General features: G+C 39.7%; 2 protein-coding genes across 5 annotated transcripts in view; one reads left to right on the top strand and one right to left on the bottom strand.

The window, feature by feature from the left end:
• LOC133651478 (perforin-1-like) overlaps window positions 1-2,484 on the top strand; it is a 6,141-nt gene extending 3,657 nt beyond the window's left edge. The window contains exons 2-5 of the mRNA XM_062049430.1: window positions 1-178; window positions 274-412; window positions 817-1,028; window positions 1,329-2,484. The exon at window positions 1-178 is cut by the window's left edge and continues 368 nt beyond it. Of these exons, the coding sequence (XP_061905414.1) occupies window positions 1-178; window positions 274-412; window positions 817-1,028; window positions 1,329-2,160 (1,361 nt within the window). The 3' untranslated portion in view covers window positions 2,161-2,484. The remainder of the gene's footprint in view (window positions 179-273; window positions 413-816; window positions 1,029-1,328) is intronic.
• Window positions 2,485-5,178: 2,694 nt separating this feature from the next.
• Window positions 5,179-22,111, bottom strand: LOC133651956 (uncharacterized). Of its 4 annotated transcripts, none has more exons than XM_062050235.1 (23): window positions 20,542-22,111; window positions 19,904-19,951; window positions 19,806-19,835; window positions 19,672-19,731; window positions 19,516-19,551; window positions 17,678-17,752; window positions 17,530-17,607; window positions 17,435-17,458; window positions 15,211-15,255; window positions 13,456-14,265; window positions 13,127-13,183; window positions 12,993-13,037; window positions 12,855-12,905; window positions 11,600-11,716; window positions 11,448-11,483; window positions 9,534-9,578; window positions 9,396-9,437; window positions 9,279-9,332; window positions 6,935-7,009; window positions 6,821-6,847; window positions 6,119-6,157; window positions 5,607-5,663; window positions 5,179-5,356 (listed from the first exon to the last, which is right to left on the bottom strand). In XM_062050235.1, exons 1-23 carry the CDS (start codon window positions 20,606-20,608, stop codon window positions 5,352-5,354), a joined length of 1,923 nt encoding a protein of 640 aa, XP_061906219.1. In that variant the 5' UTR covers window positions 20,609-22,111; the 3' UTR covers window positions 5,179-5,351. The 4 variants fall into 4 exon arrangements, with proteins under 4 accessions (XP_061906219.1, XP_061906220.1, XP_061906221.1 ...); XM_062050236.1 differs by having other exon boundaries at window positions 6,935-7,006; XM_062050237.1 differs by having other exon boundaries at window positions 11,600-11,695.
• Between the last annotated feature and the right edge of the window lie 89 nt (window positions 22,112-22,200).

Genomic DNA, 22,200 nt, shown 5'->3' with positions numbered 1-22,200 from the left:
CCATGACTTCTGTGGTGGAAAACAACTGGAAGTTTGGTCTAAATTTGAATTTAAAAAAATTTGGTGCAAATCTAATGCTGGCTGGCACCAACTCAAAATTGGCCGAGTACTCTATGCAAAAAACCAAAACAGACAAGTTCAGCTTTGTCAGCCAGAAAATGTCCTGCGAGTACTACAGGTAAGAAGTGATGGCTTGATGAAACATTTTGTCCTTTAGCACATCTCTGACATGCCTCTTTCTTTGTGGTTTGCTGGACATCTCACTGGAAACAGCTACAGAGTGTCCGTCGAGCCAAAGCTGCATGCCGAATTTCAAAAAGCACTAAAGAAGCTTCCAAAGACCTACAGTCCCTCAAACAAGCAACATTTCTACAAACTGATTGAAACCTTTGGCACCCATTACGTCACAAAGGTAGTCTATAGATGTTCTCATTTATCCAGGTCATTGTATTCTCAGGGCATTCAATCGATCGCAATTGGACTGTTCAGTTTGTCTTAGAAGACGTTTCGCCTCTCATCCAAGTAGGCTTCATCAGTTCATGAAGTCAGATTAGTTCATGGCCAGATCTTGTCTTAACTAGATCTGACCAATCTAAGTCTCAGACATGAACTTATAAAGCCTACTTGGATGAGAGGCGAAAGGTCTTCGAAGACAAACCGAACAGTCAAGTTGCGATCGACTGAATGCCCTGATTCACTAAAGGTAGGTACCACATCCATCGACCAAACCAATACAGTGGATCCTCTCAGGTTCAACACACAAGCATCTGCACCACAAATCACTAATACATATTTACTTTGATCAAACACATCCAGGTGAAACTGGGAGGATCTGTCCAATCCACCACCAGCATCAATCAGTGCCAGACCAGCCTGCAGGGCCTCAGCACAGAGGAGGTGCAGATGTGCCTGGAGGTGGAGAAGTCCCTCACCATTAAGGTGACCATGGATGCTCGCTACAAACACTGCAAAAACGATAGCGACAAGACAGAGAGCAAGAAGAACTTCTCCAGTCTCTTCAATGACAGGTGTCAACTAACAATTTTCGCTTCACTCACTGATGTCATCTTTTCACTATATGTTGAGTAACATTTATAGGTTCCAACCCTACAACCCAATTAGCAAAGGGAGATCACCCAGGACCTGTTTCTGGAATATTCACTGAGGGCAGCCACTTGCAGTGGTCCTTTGTAGAGAGCTTGCCAAATCATTGAGTGACCTGAGAGAACCTTTGCTCAGATTTGTTTTCTAAAATACAATCACTTTGCATATTAGCACTCAGCAGAAGAGCGAACCAATATCAACTGACACAACTGTCTTCTTTATAGGCTCACGAACATAAGGGGGGGTCACACCAACAACGTGGACCTTCTCTTCTCTGCAGGCAAAGACCCATCAGCCTACAAGCAATGGCTCAACACGCTGCCACGCTATCCAGACATCATTTCGTATTCCCTGGAATCTTTGCACGAGTTGGTGCCGACCCCCGAAAGGAAGAACCTGCAAACAGCAATTAGCCACTATATTCTAGAGCGGGGGTTGATGATCAACTGCAGTGGGCGCTGTCAGGCTGGCATCAAGGGCAACTCCAGGGAGAGCTGCGTCTGCCAGTGCCACAACGTACCTGCTGTGAACCAGGACTGCTGCCCGAGCCGTAGAGGCATGGCCCGGGTCATCATAACCGTCCAACGGGCCTCAGGTCTTTGGGGAGACCATTCCTCGGCAACCGATGGATATGTGAAGGTGATTTTCAACAAACGAGAGTATCGTTCTCCCGTCATTCTCAACAACAACAACCCCCACTGGGCCACAATTGTGGACTTGGGCTCTCAAGATTTATCGACAGCCTCTACAGTCAGATTTCAAGTGTGGGATCAGGACAGTGGTTGGGACGACGACCTTTTGGGACAGTGTGAGCGAATCCTGAAGGCAGGAGTGGATCAGGATGTGTGTGCCATGCACCACGGCCAGTTGTTCTTCAAGTGGGATGTGAAATGTGCTCCCAATCTTGGCAGTGAGTCATGCATGGACTACAAGTCTTCGCCAATGAGCCAAAGTCTTAGAAACATGTATGTGTCCCGCCACGCTCACCCTATTCCACGAGACATCATGCTAGAAATGGGCGTGTTTGTCAACAATAGAAGTGCTATGACAAACTAGAGTCTCACTGCTGATAAACGCATGCGTAACACTCATGTTTGGTTTTCCTGAAGCTTTTACTTATTATGTTTTCCTGAAGCTTTTACTTATTATGTAACGTCCATTGTTGGCTGAGCAGCACAATGAGTGCGCTTTTACCGTCATTAAAGTTTGCAAGGTAGCTGGCATGGCTTAGATATTTGCAATGTATTCATTAACGTTTTGAAGATTCCTGGGGTGATGATTCGATTGAGAATCAATGTCCGATTGAACACAATTCTTAATTCAAACCGATGTATTAATTGTAATGTATTAATTGGTATAATCGTTCTTATGAAACGTTTTCAGAACAGGTTATAGGTTAAAATGCTCCTTCTGGTTGCATGGAGATGGCCTAAAAACTTATTTTTAAAGACTTTTAATTTATTTATTTAAAAAAAAAAAATTATATATATATATATATATATATATATATATATATATATATATATATATATATATATATATATATATATATATATATATATATATATATATATATATATATATATCAGTCCTGGGTTCAATCCCGGGCTCTGGATCTTTTGTGTGTGGAGTTTGCATGTTCTCCCCGTGACTGCGTGGGTTCCCTCCGGGTACTCCGGCTTCCTCCCACCTCCAAAGACATGCACCTGGGGATAGGTTGATTGGCAACACTAAATTGGCCCTAGTGTGTGAATGTGAGTGTGAATGTTGTCTGTCCGTGTTGGCCCTGTGATGAGGTGGCGACTTGTCCAGGGTGTACCCCGCCTTCCGCCCGATTGTAGCTGAGATAGGCTCCAGCGCCCCCCCGCGACCCCGAAGGGATTAACCGGTAGAAAATGGATGGATGGATATATATATATATATATATATATATATATATATATATATATATATATATATATATATATATATATATATATATATATATATATATATATACACACACACAAACCCCGTTTCCATATGAGTTGGGAAATTGTGTTAGATGTAAATATAAATGGAATACAATGATTTGCAAATCATTTTCAACCCATATTCAGTTGAATATGCAACAAAGACAACATATTTGATGTTTGAACTGATAAACTTTTTTTTTTGTTGCAAATAATCATTAACTTTAGAATTTGATGCCAGCAACACGTGACAAAGAAGTTGGGAAAGGTGGCAATAAATACTGATAAAGTTGAGGAATGCTCATCAAACACTTATTTGGAACATCCCACAGGTGTGCAGGCTAATTGGGAACAGGTGGGTGCCATGATTGGGTATAAAAACAGCTTCCCAAAAAATGCTCAGTCTTTCACAAGAAAGGATGGGGCAAGGTACACCCCTTTGTCCATAACTGCGTGAGCAAATAGTCAAACAGTTGAAGAACAACGTTTCTCAAAGTGCAATTGCAAGAAATGTAGGGATTTCAACATCTACAGTCCATAATATCATCAAAAGGTTCAGAGAATCTGGAGAAATCACTCCACGTAAGCGGCATTGCCGGAAACCAACATTGAATGACCGTGACCTTCGATCCCTCAGACAGCACTGTATCAAAAACCGACATCAATCCCTAAAGGATATCACCACATGGGCTCAGGAACACTTCAGAAAACCAATGTCACTAAATACAGTTTGTCGCTACATCTGTAAGTGCAAGTTAAAGCTCTACTATGCAAAGCGAAAGCCATTTATCAACAACATCCAGAAACGCCGCCGGCTTCTCTGGGCCCGAGATCATCCAAGATGGACTCATGCAAAGTGGAAAAGTGTTCTGTGGTCTGACGAGTCCACATTTCAAATTTGTTTTGGAAATATTCGACGTCGTGTCATCCGGACCAAAGGGGAAGCGAACCATCCAGACTGTTATCGACGCAAAGTTCAAAAGCCAGCATCTTTGATGGTATGGGGGTGCATTAGTGCCCAAGGCATGGGTAACTTACACATCTGTGAAGGCACCATTAATGCTGAAAGGTACATACAGGTTTTGGAACAACATATGCTGCCATCTAAGCGCCGTCTTTTTCATGGACGCCCCTGCTTATTTCAGCAAGACAATGCCAAGCCACATTCAGCACGTTTTACAATAGCGTGGCTTCGTAAAAAAAGAGTGCGGGTACTTTCCTGGCCCGCCTGCAGTCCAGACTTGTCTCCCATCGAAAATGTGTGGCGCATTATGAAGCGTAAAATACGACAGCGGAGACCCCGGACTGTTGAACGACTGAAGCTCTACATAAAACAAGAATGGGAAAGAATTCCACTTTCAAAGCTTCAACAATTAGTTTCCTCAATCGTTTATTGAGTGTTGTTAAAAGAAAAGGTGATGTAACACAGTGGTGAACATGCCCTTTCCCAACTACTTTGGCACATGTTGGAGCCATGAAATTCTAAGTTAATTATTATTTGCAAAAAAAAAATAAAGTTTATGAGTTTGAACATCAAATATCTTGTCTTTGTAGTGCATTGAATTGAATATGGGTTGAAAAGGATTTGCAAATCATTGTATTCCGTTTATATTTACATCTAACACAATTTCCCAACTCATATGGAAACGGGGTTTGTATATATATATATATATATATATATATATATATATATATATATATATATATATATATATATATATATATATATATATATATATATATATTATTTTTATCAGATTTTTGAAAATTACGAATTAATTTACAATCAGAATGAATAAGAATCATGATTCTTTCTTTTTTTGTGCACCCCTCGTATTCATTGTGCATTTGTTGTTGTTTTTTCAGATGTTGCTATTTAAAATGTAATGATTTTTTATGAATTTAATAAAGTCTTCCTAAGAATTTAAGACCTCCTATCAGGCATTGTTGGCTCCCATAAGACAGGAAGTGGTGACATTTCCTGTGCACAAATGCGGTGTAAGTGACGCTGCTGACACGGACAACGTGTGAAGGCAAACACGGTTTGACACGCAACTACTTTGCATGATTTGGGTTTCCATTTGCAAGCTCAAATAAAAACAAAAACAATAATTTAGTTTATTTTCCATATTTATTTTCAAATACATCGTTCACTTGTTGTTTTGTCACGTAGAAATGCTTAACAAAAGCCAGTTACATATGACGGTTACAAACATAAAAACACAGCAAGATTTAAAAAAAAAAAAAAAAAAAAAACTGTATGGAAAAGATTTGAAGCTCAGCAGGTCATTTTCATCAGCCTGACAAGGACAAAAACACAATCTATTGACATAATCAAACTACTGACAACATTTTAAGTTTCAGTGATGAAGACACAAAAATCTATTTTAGAATGACTTAATAAGAGCACAAATAAAAAGTTTACGGCACAAACAAATGAACAGCAGTGGCATTTCAATATTTGCAATGACAAGCGGGGCCGCTTTACACAGGTTGGTAAGAATGATACAGACATTATTATAAGGACTTTAAAACAGCCCTCTTTCTCACCTTTGTATCCACCTGCAAGCGGTCCGGTTCCTGCACCATATTTACCGGCTTGCTGTCCTGTAAAAAAGTCCATTCAGTTCCATGTTAGAAAAAAAAAGTTAAGTCTGGAAACAGCTCAAAATTGAAAGTCTCCACTTCTTTCATGGGTGTCTGAAGGTGCTGCTCCTCAAATGAAATGCATAAACAAATGTAAAAAATAGACAAGCATTTTAGCTCATATATCACTGTTTTTTCCATTTTATTTATAGACCGTAGTTGGCATTCTTGAAATACTCAACTAATTTTATTCATATGACTGTTTTTCTGGTTTTGTGATCTTATGTAGAGACATATCTGTTATATCACGACACAGTTTGTCGTTATTACTGAAGTAGTGGAAATCAAGATGATAATTCGGAAATACACTGCGGTGCTGCTGTGCCAAAATGGCGATCCAATGAGAAGCTCGCAGTATTTAGCAAGAAGGTCAAGAGAGGAAGGTGATGATGAAGGAGGAAGTCTGTTTTGCTTACCCAACGCGTCTTGACTTGCACCTAGCTGTTGCCCGTAGCCTTGGCACGCACACACACACAAACACTCATCAGTAACCCAGTAACACAACAAAATATTAGCAACAGCCTTCTTTTTTTGTGCCAAGGCTTACTGGCAAAAACAGCCTCCACCATTGACTCAAAATGCTTAATGATGCATAGTTTCACAACTCGTCACGATTTTTGCATCCTTCCCTGAATTCAACCACTTGATAGAAATGAAAACCGATTTAGCGCTAACCCAACAGGCACAGGACATTGATACACCGTTGATTATATGTACATGTCCTTTAAAACTGACTTCAAAGCAATGTTGCAAAATAATTGTATTTGTAAATTGAGACAACGTTGATGTCTAACGTTGGATCCACATTGTTGGTTGGGAAATGACCAAATTTCAATGGTCAAATCCATGTCACAACCAGACATTGAATAAACATTGTCAAAAAGCATGTCGTTTCAAGATTGTTTGTGTGTTGTAAAATATTTGTTGGGATGTTACCTAAATTCCATGATCAAATCAACGTCAGAACCCTACAATGATTAAACCTCATCAAAAAGCATGTTGTTCCAACGTTAGGTTTGAATTGCTTAATGTCAGGACCTAATACAACAAGTTCTCAATGTTGTTTCAATGTTTTGTGCCTGCTGGGAGAAAGGAAAGTAAATGGTGAAAGGTCTTACCTGCTTGTGGAGTGCCGTATGCTGCACCTGAACACACACCAAAAACAATCATTAGTCTGGAAAACACAATGTTCAATAAAATATTTTAATTTGTAATTTCAACTTTGTTCTCACCGTGTTTGCTGGCGCTTTTGCTGCCATCACCGCTGAGGCCGATAGGTTGAGCGGCGTATGGATAGCCGCCATCTCCTGGGAATGACAGTGAAGGTAAGGGTTGGAATGTAATACAGTGGAAGCTCAATTTACGAACATCTGTTTGCGAACTTTCTGATTTAACAAACTTTTAGCTCGAACCAAATATGTCTCCTTGTGCAAAGCATGTCTCTGTGTACGAGTGCTTCATTCATTCATTCATTCATTCCTTTTGTGTCCTGCCTGCAGGCAAAACGCAGGGCGCAGTATCTTCGGTGAGGTGGAGCTTTCCAGATCACTTGCTGCGGATTACACTGTACTAGTCACTTCTCAGTACTTGAGTGTGTGTGCCTTTTCTGTGTTTTTTTGCCTTTTGACAAGCTTTGTCCATTTTGCTAACTCAAAATGAATGCCAGAAAGACAACAAACCAGTGTGGAAAGAAAGAAAGAATTGCTGTGGAAGTAGAAAAAAAAAATACACCATTTGCGAGAAGTACATTAATGGCAATCACAAGTATGAAAGAATCGACAAAGCAGATTTCGTACTAAAGCAAGTCTTAATTGTGATGAGAAAAGTCCAGAAAAATATGCCAAAGCAGACTTAATATGCAGCAGATAAGAAGAGCGACTTCTCGTTCAGCAATACATCTTTCAGGACACACACACAGTCCTTCCTCCGATGCCTGCCTTCTATCCTCTCTGTTTCTTTCTTGACAGCTCCTCCTGTGCCTATGTTAATGTAAGTGGATTTTCATTTTTTAAATGTTGATTATTGTAGCAATATGGTTGTTAAGGTTTTTTTGATTTGTGATCGTTTGTGAGGGCACCAAGGCGACTTATGTGTTAGCGTGCGTGGTGGCAGAGGAGCACATACGTCACGCTAACATCACGTGACACCTCTGATGAAGGCTGGAGAAGCAAGATAGCCAAAACTTGTCAGGTACAACACTTTACCTTACTAGTCTATATAAATCAACCATTTATAAATACACATTAGTAGGCTAAATGAACCTCTTCAACATACATACAGAGCTTGTTGTTTCGGCTTGGTAATAAAAAAGACAGATGATCCATCACCCCCTTGGTATGTTTGTTTGATATACAGTAACGTTTAGCACTTTATAATGTGTTCAAAGTGTACAAACCTTCACTATTATATGGACTTTTTTCAAGGCTGGAACTAGAGATGTCCGATAATATCGGCCTGCTGTTTATATTAAAACAACATAAAAAACACAAGATACACTTACAATTAGTGCACCAACGCAAAAAAACTCCCTCCCCCACTACACTACACTCATTCACACTCATTCACACAAAAGGGTTGTTTCTTTCTGTTATTAATATTCTGGTTCCTACATTATATATCAATATATATCAATACAGTCTGCAAGAGATACAGTCCGTAAGCACACATGATTGTGCATGCTGCTGGTCCACTAATAGTACTAACCTTTAACAGTTAATTTTACTCATTTTCATTCATTACTAGTTTCTATGTAACTGTTTTTATATTGTTTTACTTTCTTTTTTATTCAAGAAAATGTTTTTAATTTATTTATCTTATTTTATTTGATTAATTTTTTAAAAAAATTACCTTATCTTCACTATACCTGGTTGTCCAAATTAGGCATAATAATGTGTTGATTCCACAACTGTATATATCGGTATCAGTTGATATCGGTATCGGTAATTAAGAGTTGGACATTATCGGAATATCGGATATCGGCAAAAAAGCCATTATCGGACATCCCTAGCTGGAACCAATTATTCTTGTTTACATTGTTTCTTATGGAGAAAATTGCTTCACTATACAAACTTTTCGATTTACCAGCCCTGTTCAAGAACCAATTAAGTTTGTAAATCGAGGTTCCCCAACAGGCACAAGACATTAAAACAACATTGAGAACTTTTTGAATTAGGTCCTGAGGTTGAGCAACTCAAACATAACGTTAAAACAACATGCTTTTTGACGACGTTTAATCAATGTTGGGTTCTGATGTTGACTTGACCATTGAAATTTGGTAATTTCCCAGCCAATATTGTACAACACAAATACAACGTTAAAACAACATGCTATTTGACGACATTTATTCAATGTCAGGTTGTGACATTGATATGACCATTGAAATTTGGTCATTTCCCAACCAACAACGTGGATCCAACGTTGGACATCAACGTTGTCTCAATTTACAAATACAACTATTTTGGTACGTTGTTTCAATGTCAGTTTTAAAGGACATGCATGTATAATCAACGTTGTATCAATGTCCTGTGCCTTGTGGGTCTACTATAGTAGTTTTCCTAAGATGTACTTTAAGGTTACCTTCAAGTCGGGAAGAAGCCACAGGAGCGCCAGCGTACGGGCCCTGAGCTCCAGCTGCAGGATGAAAACAAGAGTTACAAGTTACAAAAAAACAGCAGTCAAGTACAAAATTCTCACCATATTTTCCAGCAGACGGGTCTAGTCCAGCGCCAAGTCCTCCTGGAACAAGATGAGACCTCATCCTCATTCTTTTATTCCATAATAAGAATCGAAACAAGTGCACATTACCAGAGAAATATTAATGGACTAGCTTACCGTATGGTACCTGAGGCTGTCCAGCGTAGCCTCCTGTATTCAAAGCTGCAACATTCACAAAACTGAAAAGTTAAATTGCCTTTTCAACCATTTTAAACTTACTATTTGTTACTTTCTTTTTCCTTTTGGGTCACAATGAAAATGTTCCCTCACCCAAAAATTAACATTTTACAGTACTGTTGATCTAAGTGTAGAGCAAAAGCATCCATAGGCCACTAAACTACTGGGCAGCGACACCCAGTGGATAAAAGCCGCATACATCAGCTGATTTTTTATTACCTCCAGGAGGTTATGTAGTTGTCATTGTTAGTCTCTCAGTTAGTTACAGTAGCTGGCAAAGTAACTCAAAAAGTTATGGGTCGATTTTCATGAAACCTTCGGGAAATGTCCGAAATGGGCTAAAGATTCCCGGGCGCGGCGGCGCTGCTGCCCACTGCTCCCCAAGGGGATGGGACAAATGCAGAGGACAAATTTCACCACATCTAGTGTGTGGGTGACAATCATTGGTACTTTAATCTTAATCTTAATAAGAACAACTGTTAAGACTTTGGGCCTGATCAGGATAATTTCTACTACGTTACCTTACGTTTACATTTCTGTGTGTGTGTGTATAGTGGCTCCGCAGAGACAAAGACAGTGGATGACTGACAAGGAGTGTTCACCCCGTTTCTTTCGTTATGGGCAGATTTTGATGACACTTTAAGGAAATGTCAGTAATGGGATAAGGCCATGTTTCCTAACCATAGGGTTCGTGGCCCATTGTGGGGTCGAGAGCACCCCCTACAGGTCCGCCAAAAAATATTTGTTTCTCAGCTGTGGTCACTTTTCCATCCCTCGTGGCAGTAATGACAATTTAAAACAAACAATAGAAGTCTGGAGCTAAAGTCATAGTTAAGCCATAGTCAGTTTAAGTAACATATATATTGTTAATATGATTTATTATTAATTTAGTTAGAATTTATTTTAGCACTGCGTAGTTGTACGTAAATTTTATTTTTCATAATTTTTTTGGAGTCCCTTATTTTTCAGTATATTTGATTAGTACTTATTTTTGTAATCAGTCTGACCTAAGCCTTGATCATCTTTGTGATTAACACATGCTTTCATATCCTTTGACACGGTTTTTACTGTTATAATTAACTATTATTAAATCAAAAGTAAGAGTACTAATTCAGTGTTACTATTTGAGTGGGCCCAGGCCCCTCTGTAGTGGAAAAATTGGGCCCTAAGAACCCCTGGGATAAAGAACAACTGACTACTTTTTGAGGGTTATCCGGATCACCGTCTGGATTCAGGACTTTCACCACTATTGAGAGGCATGGCATGGCGGAAGGTCTCTGCTTTTCTGGTTATTGAGAACTTCATGACCTGAGTTTCCAAAGTGCAACCCGAAAAAAGTTTGTGTCCCGCAGCACGTTTTTTAATGGCCCGTGGCATATTCTGATAATAAAATTAAACCCAACTCGCATTAGAAGATTTTAAAGCAGTATTTGGGCCACACAGAAATATAAAAAATGTAAATGGCCCAAATCCCCGAAAATTGTCACTTACAAACAAAAATGTCAAACAACATATGCGTCTTACAGATTTATTTGTCAAATCTGACAATCTGTTCTGGTTTCGGTGTTTTCCTATATATTGTTTAAATTGCTTAGTACATTATAGCCTGTTTAAAAAAAAGAGTGGCCCATCTCAAATCTTTTTGAATGCCCGTCTAAAAAATTTTTGTATGCAGGCATGGTCAGAAAAAGTTTGGACAATCCTACTTTTTGACATTTTAATATAGGACAGTATTTTCCACTTTATTTCCATGGGACTGTCCTGTATCAAAGGTACGGACACCGACAATATTCATTTGTTTGCCTTATTAGTTAACTACAGAGTTGTCCACTTAATTGTGTGAGAGGTACTCACCAGCTCCATAAGGAGTGCCGTAACCGTTCCCATGACCTATCAGATTTGGAGGCAAATAAATAAATGCTTGTTTGCATACGATTCTTCAAAGCACATCCTATTCAAAGAACAGGATCACAACTACACGTTCAACTTGTTTGATGGCTTCTTACCGTAGCCGTTGCCTGCCTGAGCACCGAGGAAACCTGCGCCACCGTTGCCATAACCTGCAGCGCCGTTACCATAACCTGCAGCGCCGTTACCATAACCTGCAGCGCCGTTACCATAACCTGTGACAACACATTGACTCACCGTCACTACATTGTATTTGGAGAGGGAAACATAGTATTTCTAGAAGTTATATAAAGGTCTAGTTTAAATGTTGAAACTGTTTGAATGTTGGTAAAGGGCTAGCATATTTTTAAGATGGCGCAAGTAACAGAATCTATTATTATTAGGTTAAAAGGTATGAAATTAGCATGAAATATTAGCATGCTAATATTAGCATTTTATGGGGCAACAGCCAACATACATGTAAGATGGCACCAAGTAACGAAAACTATGATTATTAGTAGAGATGTCCGATAATATCGGCCTGCCGATATTATCGGCCGATATATGCGTTAAAATGTAATATCGGAAATTATCGGTATCGTTTTTTTTTATCATCGGTATCGTTTTTTTTTTGTTTGTTTTTAATTAAATCAACATAAAAAACACAAGATACACTTACAATTAGTGCACCAACCCAAAAAACCTCCCTCCCCCATTTACACTCATTCACACAAAAGGGTTGTTTCTTTCTGTTATTAATATTCTGGTTCCTACATTATATATCAATATATATCAATACAGTCTGCAAGGGATACAGTCCGTAAGCACACATGATTGTGCGTGCTGCTGGTCCACTAATAGTACTAACCTTTAATAGTTAATTTTACTAATTTTCATTCATTACTAGTTTCTATGTAACTGTTTTTATATTGTTGTACTTTCTTTTTTATTCAAGAAAATGTTTTTAATTTATTTATCTTATTTTACTAATTTTTTTAAAAATTACCTTATCTTCACCATACCTGGTTGTCCAAATTAGGCATAATAATGTGTTAATTCCACGACTGCATATAGCGGTTGATATCGGTATCGGTTGATATCGGTATCGGTAATTAAAGAGTTGGACAATATCGGAATATCGGAAAACGGCAAAAAGCTATTATCGGACATCCCTAATTATTAGGTTAAAACGTAAACCATCAACACATTTCACTCCTTCTGGACTTTCATGCTATTTACCACTTTTCAAAATTCCCATTGTTCACAAATCTATGATATTTAAGCCCTTTGTTTTTTAACTGGAGTTGTTTTTAAAGGACTTTATCAATTAAGTCGGTATGGTATGGGATGTTTTGCACACAGACTAATTCTGACCTGTTGACACACCGGCAGGACCTTTGGTATATCCTCCGTGACCAAGAGCAGCTAGAGATGGCAAGTTTGACAGAAAATGAGTTGGGATTTTGCAAAAACAATCAAGAAAATAGTACACAAGACGATGTGTAGACTTACCTCCAAGTTTACCGCCTGCTCCCAAGTATGCTCCCTGGCCTAAAGCTGTAGCCAGTGAATGGAAGTATAAATGTGCATTCATAACAAGCGGCTAAAAAAAGGTTGTTAGTTAAAATGTTTGTGCCCCACGTTACCTGGTCCATAAGCCCCCGGTACCAGGCCTGCTCCAAGATAGTTCCCTTGACCATAACCTACAGAGGGAGATGAGAACACAACAGATTGAATATAGGCACACTAACACAAACTATAGAGGTCTAAAAATAAGAACATGATCCTCACAAACAACTGGTTTGTGAGGATGAAATGAAACATGAAAACAATTAAAAGGCAGTTGTTATTTAGATATATGGTATTAGGAATAAAAAGGACTGGGTCTGATTCCAAAAAGTGTATCTACTCCACAGAAAGGGGATTTTAATCAATAATCTATTGTAAACTATCAAATTGTCTGGCAGGCTTTTACCTTCCTGCCCTCCACCGACACCTAAACCTGCCTGTGGGGTCAAAGGTATACTACTTCTTTGCACTTCTTGTGTTTGAGGATTTGGCGGTTGTTTGCTTGAAGTCCCACTGATTGTCCGTTCATTGGAGTTTTGAGCCGGGATCCCAAGGACACCTCGCCTCTTCTGTTCGGGAGCTAAAATGATTCTGGGAGCTCGCAAGCGAGTTAATGGATTGGCGTCTGGGGCTGGTAAAAGACCAAATGTTTCAGGTCTTGGCGCTTGAGGAGCAGCACGGGCAAGATGGTGTCCCAAATTCCTGGAGGATCCACAGTTGATGATTTTCCAGCGCTGTAGACGAGATGCCTGATTGCCTCTGCCGTTCTGTGCAGGGGATGACGCATCGATGGTTCTGAGCTTGTCTTGATCTACAGACTCCGGTTTTGGGGATCCTCCTGAGGGCCGTGTGGCTCCATGACTTGCACTGATCTTTCTTTTCAAAATTAAAGGATCAAGAGCGACCTCGGCTGGTGCGGGGGACACAGCCAGACCAAGACTTTGGGCTCCCAAGTTTGGCTCAAGTTTCGGGTCGAGGCTTTTAGCTTCTATTCCAGTCACCAGTACAGCAGGTGCAAAGCCACTGTCTGTATCTAATTCAGGAGCTGTAGGGCCAAGTGCACTTCCTCTCTCCTTGTTGGACCTTTCAACTCCAAGAGTTCCTTCTGGACCTCCCAATGGGGCACCAAGGGCTCCACTTTTTGCTCTCTTGCCATCCTGAGCAGCTTGGCCTTGCGTGACCTTCTCCAATCCTCCCACATCTGCCGCAGACACACCTGACAGGGACATATCATCATGCAAAAAAGTGTTCACCCCACGACGACAAATAACGACGGCCATGACATGCACCTTGCAGATGTAGTATCTGTTGCCATGTGATGGCACATGTTTTTAAAGCGTTGTGTGTCAGCAAACATTTAGTTTTGTGAACCATAGTTACTTCGTGGCCAAACCTAAATACATGGACATTAGGGTGTCCTCCAGACTATCAATATACTATATGGAGGAAATCAGAGTCTCAGGGGTAACAGGGGAAAATGAAAACCATGACAATAGTAAGAAGCTTGGACACAGGTGGAACTCATTAACAGCCCAACAGGCCAAGGGTCAATGGCTGAGACATATAAGAGCCAATTCTGGGACAAAGGAGTTGACAACTAAAAAAGGGACAGCACGGCGTGTATCAAGATTGATGTTTCACACACACACACACACACACACACACACACACACACACACACACACACACACACACACACACACACACACACACACACACACACACACACACACACACACACACACACACACACACACACACACACACACACACACACACGGCAGAGAGATATAACTTGGCTAGTTTCTCCCCACAGATATACATGCTACAGGACCTATTGTGATGCTCGCTGTTCAATAAAGTAATCTTTGTTCAACGATCATCACCGGCATCATCCTTAATGCTTCACACACCCACGCCATCCTTCTACCTATGAGAAGGAGGCAGGCCAGAGACACGACACTGACTACACAGACTGGCATCCATGGTCAGTCTAATTCAAATACAAAATAAGATGAAACCATGCTGAAAAGATGAATCTACAGTATTTGCTAGGAAAATGCTTTTATGCTCCTCTCATACTATAAGCGTGCGAGTAATCATATGTGAACCATGAGGCGAAACAAAATCTTCTGAGTTTGTGGTGTAAATACTTGATTACCTGGTCTGACCGCAGGGTAGCCCATGCCAGGTAAAGGTCCGTATCCTGACAAAAAATAAAGTGCCACATTTAAAACATATAAAAACAAACATGCATTATGCCAGTGACGTGCGGCAACGTTCATGGCTGGTGAGGCTTTGACTCCTTTGGGAGGTTTTGGTGGAATTCTTGTGTTCTCATCAACGTTAATACTGTTGTTTATTAAGAGGAAGACAAGAAAAAGTAGCAATTATTCCCTTTAGGTAAAAATGTGTTTTTTAGAGACAGTGGAACTTTGATTTACGAACCCCTCTATTTCTGAACTTTTATATCGAGACAGATATGCCTCCGTGTGCAAACCATGTCTGTGTACGAACGTTTCACTCTTTCATTCACTTTGTGTCCCGCCTGCAGGCACAAGGCGCCGCATTTTTGGGGAGGTTTTTTTTGGGTGTGTGCCTATTTTGTGTTTTTTCGGCTTTTGACAAGTTTTGTCCAATTTGCAAACTCAATAGGAGTCCCAAAACAACATACCAGCTTAGAAAAGACAGAGGGAATCGATGTGAAGTTAAAATAAGACTATTTGCGAGAAGTACATTAATGGCGCTCATAAGTATGGAAGAATCAATGGAGAAGGCTTCGTACCACAGCAAGTTTTAATTGTGAGGAGACCAAACTTTTCTGGAAAAAATGTCAAAGTGGATCTACTTCACAGCGGATGAGAAGACTACCTCTTGTTCAGCGACGCCTCTTCCAAAACATACGGCTCCACCACCCCGGTCCATCCTCTCTGCCCCGTCTGTCCACTCCTTTCTCGTCAGCTTTTCCTTTGCCGATGTTAAGGTAAGTGGATTTTACTTTTTAAAATGTTTATTAACGTAGCAAAATGGTTGTTAAAGTTAAGGATGTTTGATCATTTGTAAGGGCACCAAAGGGATGCGTGTGCGCGCGTGTTGGCAGAGCAACGCATATAGGGGACAGCAGCTTGATGTTGTACCAATGATAGTCACACACACACTAGGTGTGGTGAAATTACCCTCTGCATTTGACCCATCCCCTTGTTCCACCCCCTGGGAGGTGAGGTGAGCAGTGAGCAGCAGCGGTGGTCGCGCTCAAGAATCATTCGGGTCCCATTTTTATAGTCTTTGGTATGACTCAAAATGGGGTTTGAACTCACGACCTACCGATCTCAGGGCGGACACTCTAACCACCATGCCACTGAGCAGGTCCTATAAAGTTGATCCATCAACCGCTTATGTTTATTTGATATACAGTACTGTATAGTACTTTATATTATGTTCAAAGTGTACAAACCTTCACTAAAATATGGACTTTTGTTGAGGCTGGAACACATTATTCATATTTATCTTGTTTCTTATGGAGAAATTTGCTTCACTGTGCAAACTTTTTTAATTACGAATGCTAAATTTGTAAATCAAGGTTCCACTGTACGTCTTTATCATGTTGTTACGTGCACCATACGCACGCCTTCATCTGTGTCTGTTTTACTAATTATTGTGATTGGACAGCATACTGGTGTCAAAGAGATTAAGCCCAGCGGCGGAGCTCTCTAAATTTCTCTCTGTCTCTCACCCGTACCCGCGTATCATGCCAAATCTCTCTTGATTAGTGACAATATAATTTGTACTTTAATTATTTTGTTAAATAAACTGTTCAATAAGAACCAGTAAGTCAATAGCGTCTGTCCTTGATGCTACACGTCCCTTTTTAAACTAGACAAGCGGCACTGGGACCATAACATATGTTTTTTGTAAAACCAAAAGCCAATTATGGTTTTATTGTAATTTGTATATGAAGTCCATGTTCTTCTTTTTTTCTGGGAAAAACTGTGTTACCCTGTTGTAAAAGTCATTACTTAAATTAAGGCTGTAAAATGTCAGTGTATAGTAAATGTTTCTGCAGATATTATACTGAAAACATGCTAATAAACAGAAAAGGGCACACAACATTAAACACAGTTTATGAAGAGTTGTGCAATCAGAGTGTAGGCACGGCTCCCACTGCCTCATGTCAGGTTTTTGCCTTGGGTTTCTTCAAGAAATGTGTGAAATTGTCGATTTTTAATTAAGAACATTTTAAAAACGATTATAGAAAATACATTTTAAACAGTTCAATTGACTAATATTGGTACTTATTTTGTGTTATTGTTTTGCCTTCCCTGACTGCAGATCACTGCACCAATTTCATTCAGTGCTACTTCAAATGAAAAAATGATGTTTTTTACCTGTTAGAGGGACACCACCATAAACTGTAAAGACACAAAAAAAATTGAGGAGAATGGCACAGTAGAGTGCAGATCTCCACCAAGGAGAGTCTTACCACGTTTGCCTCCATGGCCCAGGCCATGTCCATTTGTATGTCCATGTCCCAGTGGTAATCCTGTGCCAAGACCGGCCCCTAGTAAATACAACATTATAATAATTTTAGCTGCCTACTACAGGCTAATAAGTACACAATATGTCAATACCGTAGACTCCGTGGTTTCCATAGCCACTAGGTAGCCGTGCAGGTACATTTCCCAGTCCAAGAGGTCTGTAGCCTCCTATGACAACGGTAAAAATAAATAAATAGTATTGTTTGTGAAATATCATGCAGGTTAATATTGAATCTGCACACCCTTCTCTGTTTCAACACTAACTGACAGTTACGTAACATAATAAATAAAAATTTAGTTTATTCATTTTAGCACAACATAGTTGTAGATACATTTATTTTGGTTTATAAGTCCCCTCTTTTGCAGTATATTCATTAGTACCTGTACCGTATTTTTCGGAGTATAAGTCGCACCGGAGTATAAATCGCATTTTTTGGGGAAATTTATGTGATAAAACCCAACACCAAGAATAGACATTTGAAAGGCAATTTAAAATAAATAAAGAATAGTGAACAACAGGCTGAATAAGTGTACGTTATATGACGCATAAATAACCAACTGAGAACGTGCCTGGTATGTTGACGTAACATGTTATGGTAAGAGTCATTCAAATAACTATAACATATAGAACATGCTATACGTTTACCAAACAATCTGTCACTCCTAATCGCTAAATCCAATGAAATCTTATACGTCTAGTCTCACGTGAATGAGCTAAATAATATTATTTGATATTTTACGGGAATGTGTTAATAATTTCACACATATGTCGCTCCTGATCATAAGTCGCACCCCCGGCCAAACTATGAAAAAAACTGCGACTTATAGTCCGAAAAATACGGTACTTATTTTTTAGGGCTGTGAATCTTTGGGTGTCCCACGATTCGATTCAATATCGATTCTTGGGGTCACGATTCGATTAAAAATTGATTTTTTTTTTTTCAATTTAAACACGATTCTCGATTCAAAAACGATTTTTTTCCCGATTCAAAAGGATTCTCTATTCATTCAATACATAGGATTTCAGCAGGATCTACACCAGTCTGCTGACATGCAAGCAGAGTAGTAGATTTTTGTAAAAAGCTTTTATAATTGTAAAGGACAATGTTTTCTCAACTGATTGCAATAATGTAAATTTGTTTTAACTATTAAATGAACCAAAAATATGACTTATTTTATCTTTGTGAAAATATTGGACACAGTGTGTTGTCAAGCTCATGAGATGCGATGCAAGTGTAAGCCACTGTGACACTATTGTTCTTTTTTGTTTTTTTTACAAATGTCTAATGATAATGTCAATGAGGGATTTTTAATCACTGCTATGTTGAAATTGTAACTAATATTGATACTGTTGTTGATAATATTCATTTTTGTTTCACTACTTTTGGTTTGTTCTGTGTCGTGTTTGTGTCTCCTCTCAATTGCTCTGTTTATTGCAGTTCTAAGTGTTGCTGGGTCGGGTTTGGTTTTAGAATTGGATTGCATTGTTATAGTATTGCTGTGTATTGTTTTGTTGGATTGATTAATTTAAAAAAAATAAATTAAAAAAATTAAATAAATTAAAATTAAATAAATAAATAAAAAAATCGATTTTTTTTTTAAATGAGAGTCGATTCTGAATCGCACAACGTGAGAATCGCGATTCGAATTCGAATCGATTTTTTCCCACACCCCTATTATTTTTCTAATCGGCCTGACCTAAGCCTAAGCTTTATCTGGTAAATAAATAATATAGGTGATAAACATATGGTTTCATATCATTGGACAAGGTTGTAAACTGTAAGTAGGTTAGAGATAATTATTGAATATGAATAAAATCAAGAGTAAGATTACTAATTCAGTGTTGATATTTGAGTGGTCCCTCTGTAGTGGACAAGTCTGGCTCTGAGAACGCCTGCCTTCACCTGCATCTTAAATTGATGACAACTTACCAACTCCAAGTGGACTGGTCACCGGGTAATGCCCAACTAAAAAGAGGTAAGCATTAACATTACACCATGAGAGACCATTTTGTTCAAATACTGCAAAAATGACAATATTAGTCTATAAAGAATAAAAATAGTTTGTGTTCAGAAAATGAAACATACTTCCAGCTTTCAAAGGTTTGTTGGCATATCTGCTGCCCAGAGCTCCCAGGGCACCGTGCACTGTGACAAAATACAAAGAACAGTCAGGAAAATATCTACCTGCTCTCAGTGGCTAAAGCCTTCAGAGTACTGACCTCCTTTTGTTTTAGCTCCAATGCCAACACCTGGAGAGCAGATTCAAGTGTTTTATTAAGCAACATATTCATAATAATGATATACTAATCACCTTTACCTCTGGCTGGCACAACTCTCCCCCAGGACACACTCTGAGGTTTCACACCTGAAAAATGAAAATAACATTAAACCACATTAAACGCTTGATCCCCCTAAATATTTGGGCTGAATGGACACATACAGCAGAAAAAGGCAATGACGCATGAAAAGAGGCGACTTTGTGGAGCCTGTTGCTTCTTGTCACATTTGTCTGTCAAATTTTACCCGGCCTTTGATCAAAGGACATTAAAAAATTCGAACTTCGGTAATGTGGAGTGGTATTTAACAAGTGAGTGAGACTGAGCCACTGAAAGCGCTGATTCATGGAAGCTTTGGAAGAAAAAAGGCACCACCGATGTCCACCCAAAAATAATATACTTGCTGGAGCGTCCTTAACTCAACTGTTTTTTTAAGAGTCCTGTAAAAATACAACAGCAAGCGTATTTCTTAGTGAATGTAACTTAAGTGGAGTAACTAATGCAGTTAAAAACAACCAAACCTAACTTCAAGAAAACAATTTAAAATGTCATAACTAGAATAGTTGCCAAATGAAAAAGTACTTTTCTTGCACCAAAAGCAGCTCCAATGCAGATTTTTTTTTATAACATTTATTAGTTAAGTCACTTATCTTTCAAAGCCTTTACAAAGCATGCTTACCGCCCTGCAGCGTTTGCTCAATGAGGCAGAGGAGCAGCGAGGCTTGAAGAAAAGCTGGACACAGCATGATAGAGGAGAGACGACAAGATCAAATGATGGCTGGATGAAAGAATGGATGCAAGTCATAGGTCTTTTATAGGCTGCTGTGTGTCACGGCTCCCTCCCACTGACCGGTCCTGCCCCATGCGCTGGTCCTGTTGGGTCACACTGAGGCCCGTTTTAGTCCACTTCCATCTCCAAACCAACTCTTAGTCCCAAATGTTCTCCTTAAATTTAACCAGTGCGCTGGCGAATATACACAATGTCCCCAAAGTCTGGACTTGTAATATACACATATCATACACATACTGTAGATAATACAAAAACAATACACAAATAATATTGATGATTATCTTAAAATGATATGAAAAAATATAATAAAATATATATTTTTAAATGTAATCATAAAATATGTAGTCACAATCAACATTACCGGAGTAGGACCCCAACGCAAAGAAGAAACAAGAATATTAACAAAAAACTCACTTAAAAAGGAGTGAGGAAAAAATAACCAAGGATGCAAACTTTAAGTGTGAGGAACATAAATCACACACAGAAGGTGTGGGGAAGTAACAGTTAACACTACACGGCAGTGCCAGAGCAGAGCCACAGTAAAGAGAAGCGCGAGTGGAGTCAAAGCAGAGGAGATAATCAAGAATGAAAGGGTCAACCATCAGGATGATCATGACAGTACCCACCCCCGCCCCCAAGTCATGCAAAAGGAATGGATCGAGGATACAGGAGCTGGAGACTGATATTGAACTCGCCTTCCCCGCCTTCTAGAGTCTAAAATGGCCTTCACAATTTAAGCTGGGTGACCATTGTTTATGCGCAAAGGAGAAGGAGTCGTCGAAGGATAGCACAGCGGACCAATAGCAAGTCCCAAGACAACAACCATTCCCTTTTGTCCAGGTTGATAAGTAGGGGCAGATATCCTGTGGCGATCCGCCAGCCTACGTTTCCGGGCAGCCGTCTGAGACAGAGTCGCCACACCCAAAAGCTCTGCGAATGTGCTGGTAGGTGGAAGGGATAGCAATCTCCGACTATAGGGAAGGAAAAAGAGGTGGCTGGTAACAGTAGAAGACTTTAAAAAGAGACATACCTGCCAAGGAGGAAAGGGAATTGTGAGCGTACTCCACCCAAAGGAGGTGGGAGGACCACTACGACGGTTGTCGGTGGCATACGCAGCAGAGTGCCGCCTCTAGGTCCTTGTTAGCTCGCACAGTTTGGCCATTGGTCTGGGGATGGTATGCTGATTAAAGGTTCCAGGTGCGCCTTGCAAAAAGCCTTCCACACTTGAGATGCAAATTGGGGTTCCCTGTCCGAGACCAGGACCCAATGGATGTTATGAAAACCAGAACGATCTGGGACAATGGTCTACGGAATAGGTAGAGAGGATGGAGGAGGCCAGCTGGAGAGCAATGAGAGGCCTTGCCTCTGGCACAGACGAAGCAGGCATCCACAAAGTCCTTGACGTCTCTTCCCATCACCGGCGACAAGAATCTCTGTGAGACTAAAAAGAGGGTGCGCCTCACGCCAGGATGACGAGAAACCTTGGACGTGTGTCCCCACTGCAGGACTTCAGATCTCAGTTCATCAGGTATAAATAGCTTGCCTGCA

This window comes from Entelurus aequoreus, linkage group LG06 (genome assembly GCF_033978785.1).
Source record: "Entelurus aequoreus isolate RoL-2023_Sb linkage group LG06, RoL_Eaeq_v1.1, whole genome shotgun sequence".
Lineage (NCBI taxonomy): Eukaryota > Metazoa > Chordata > Actinopteri > Syngnathiformes > Syngnathidae > Entelurus > Entelurus aequoreus.
The sequence above is the reverse complement of the archived record's forward strand: the minus strand, read 5'-3'. Positions and strand labels throughout refer to the sequence as shown.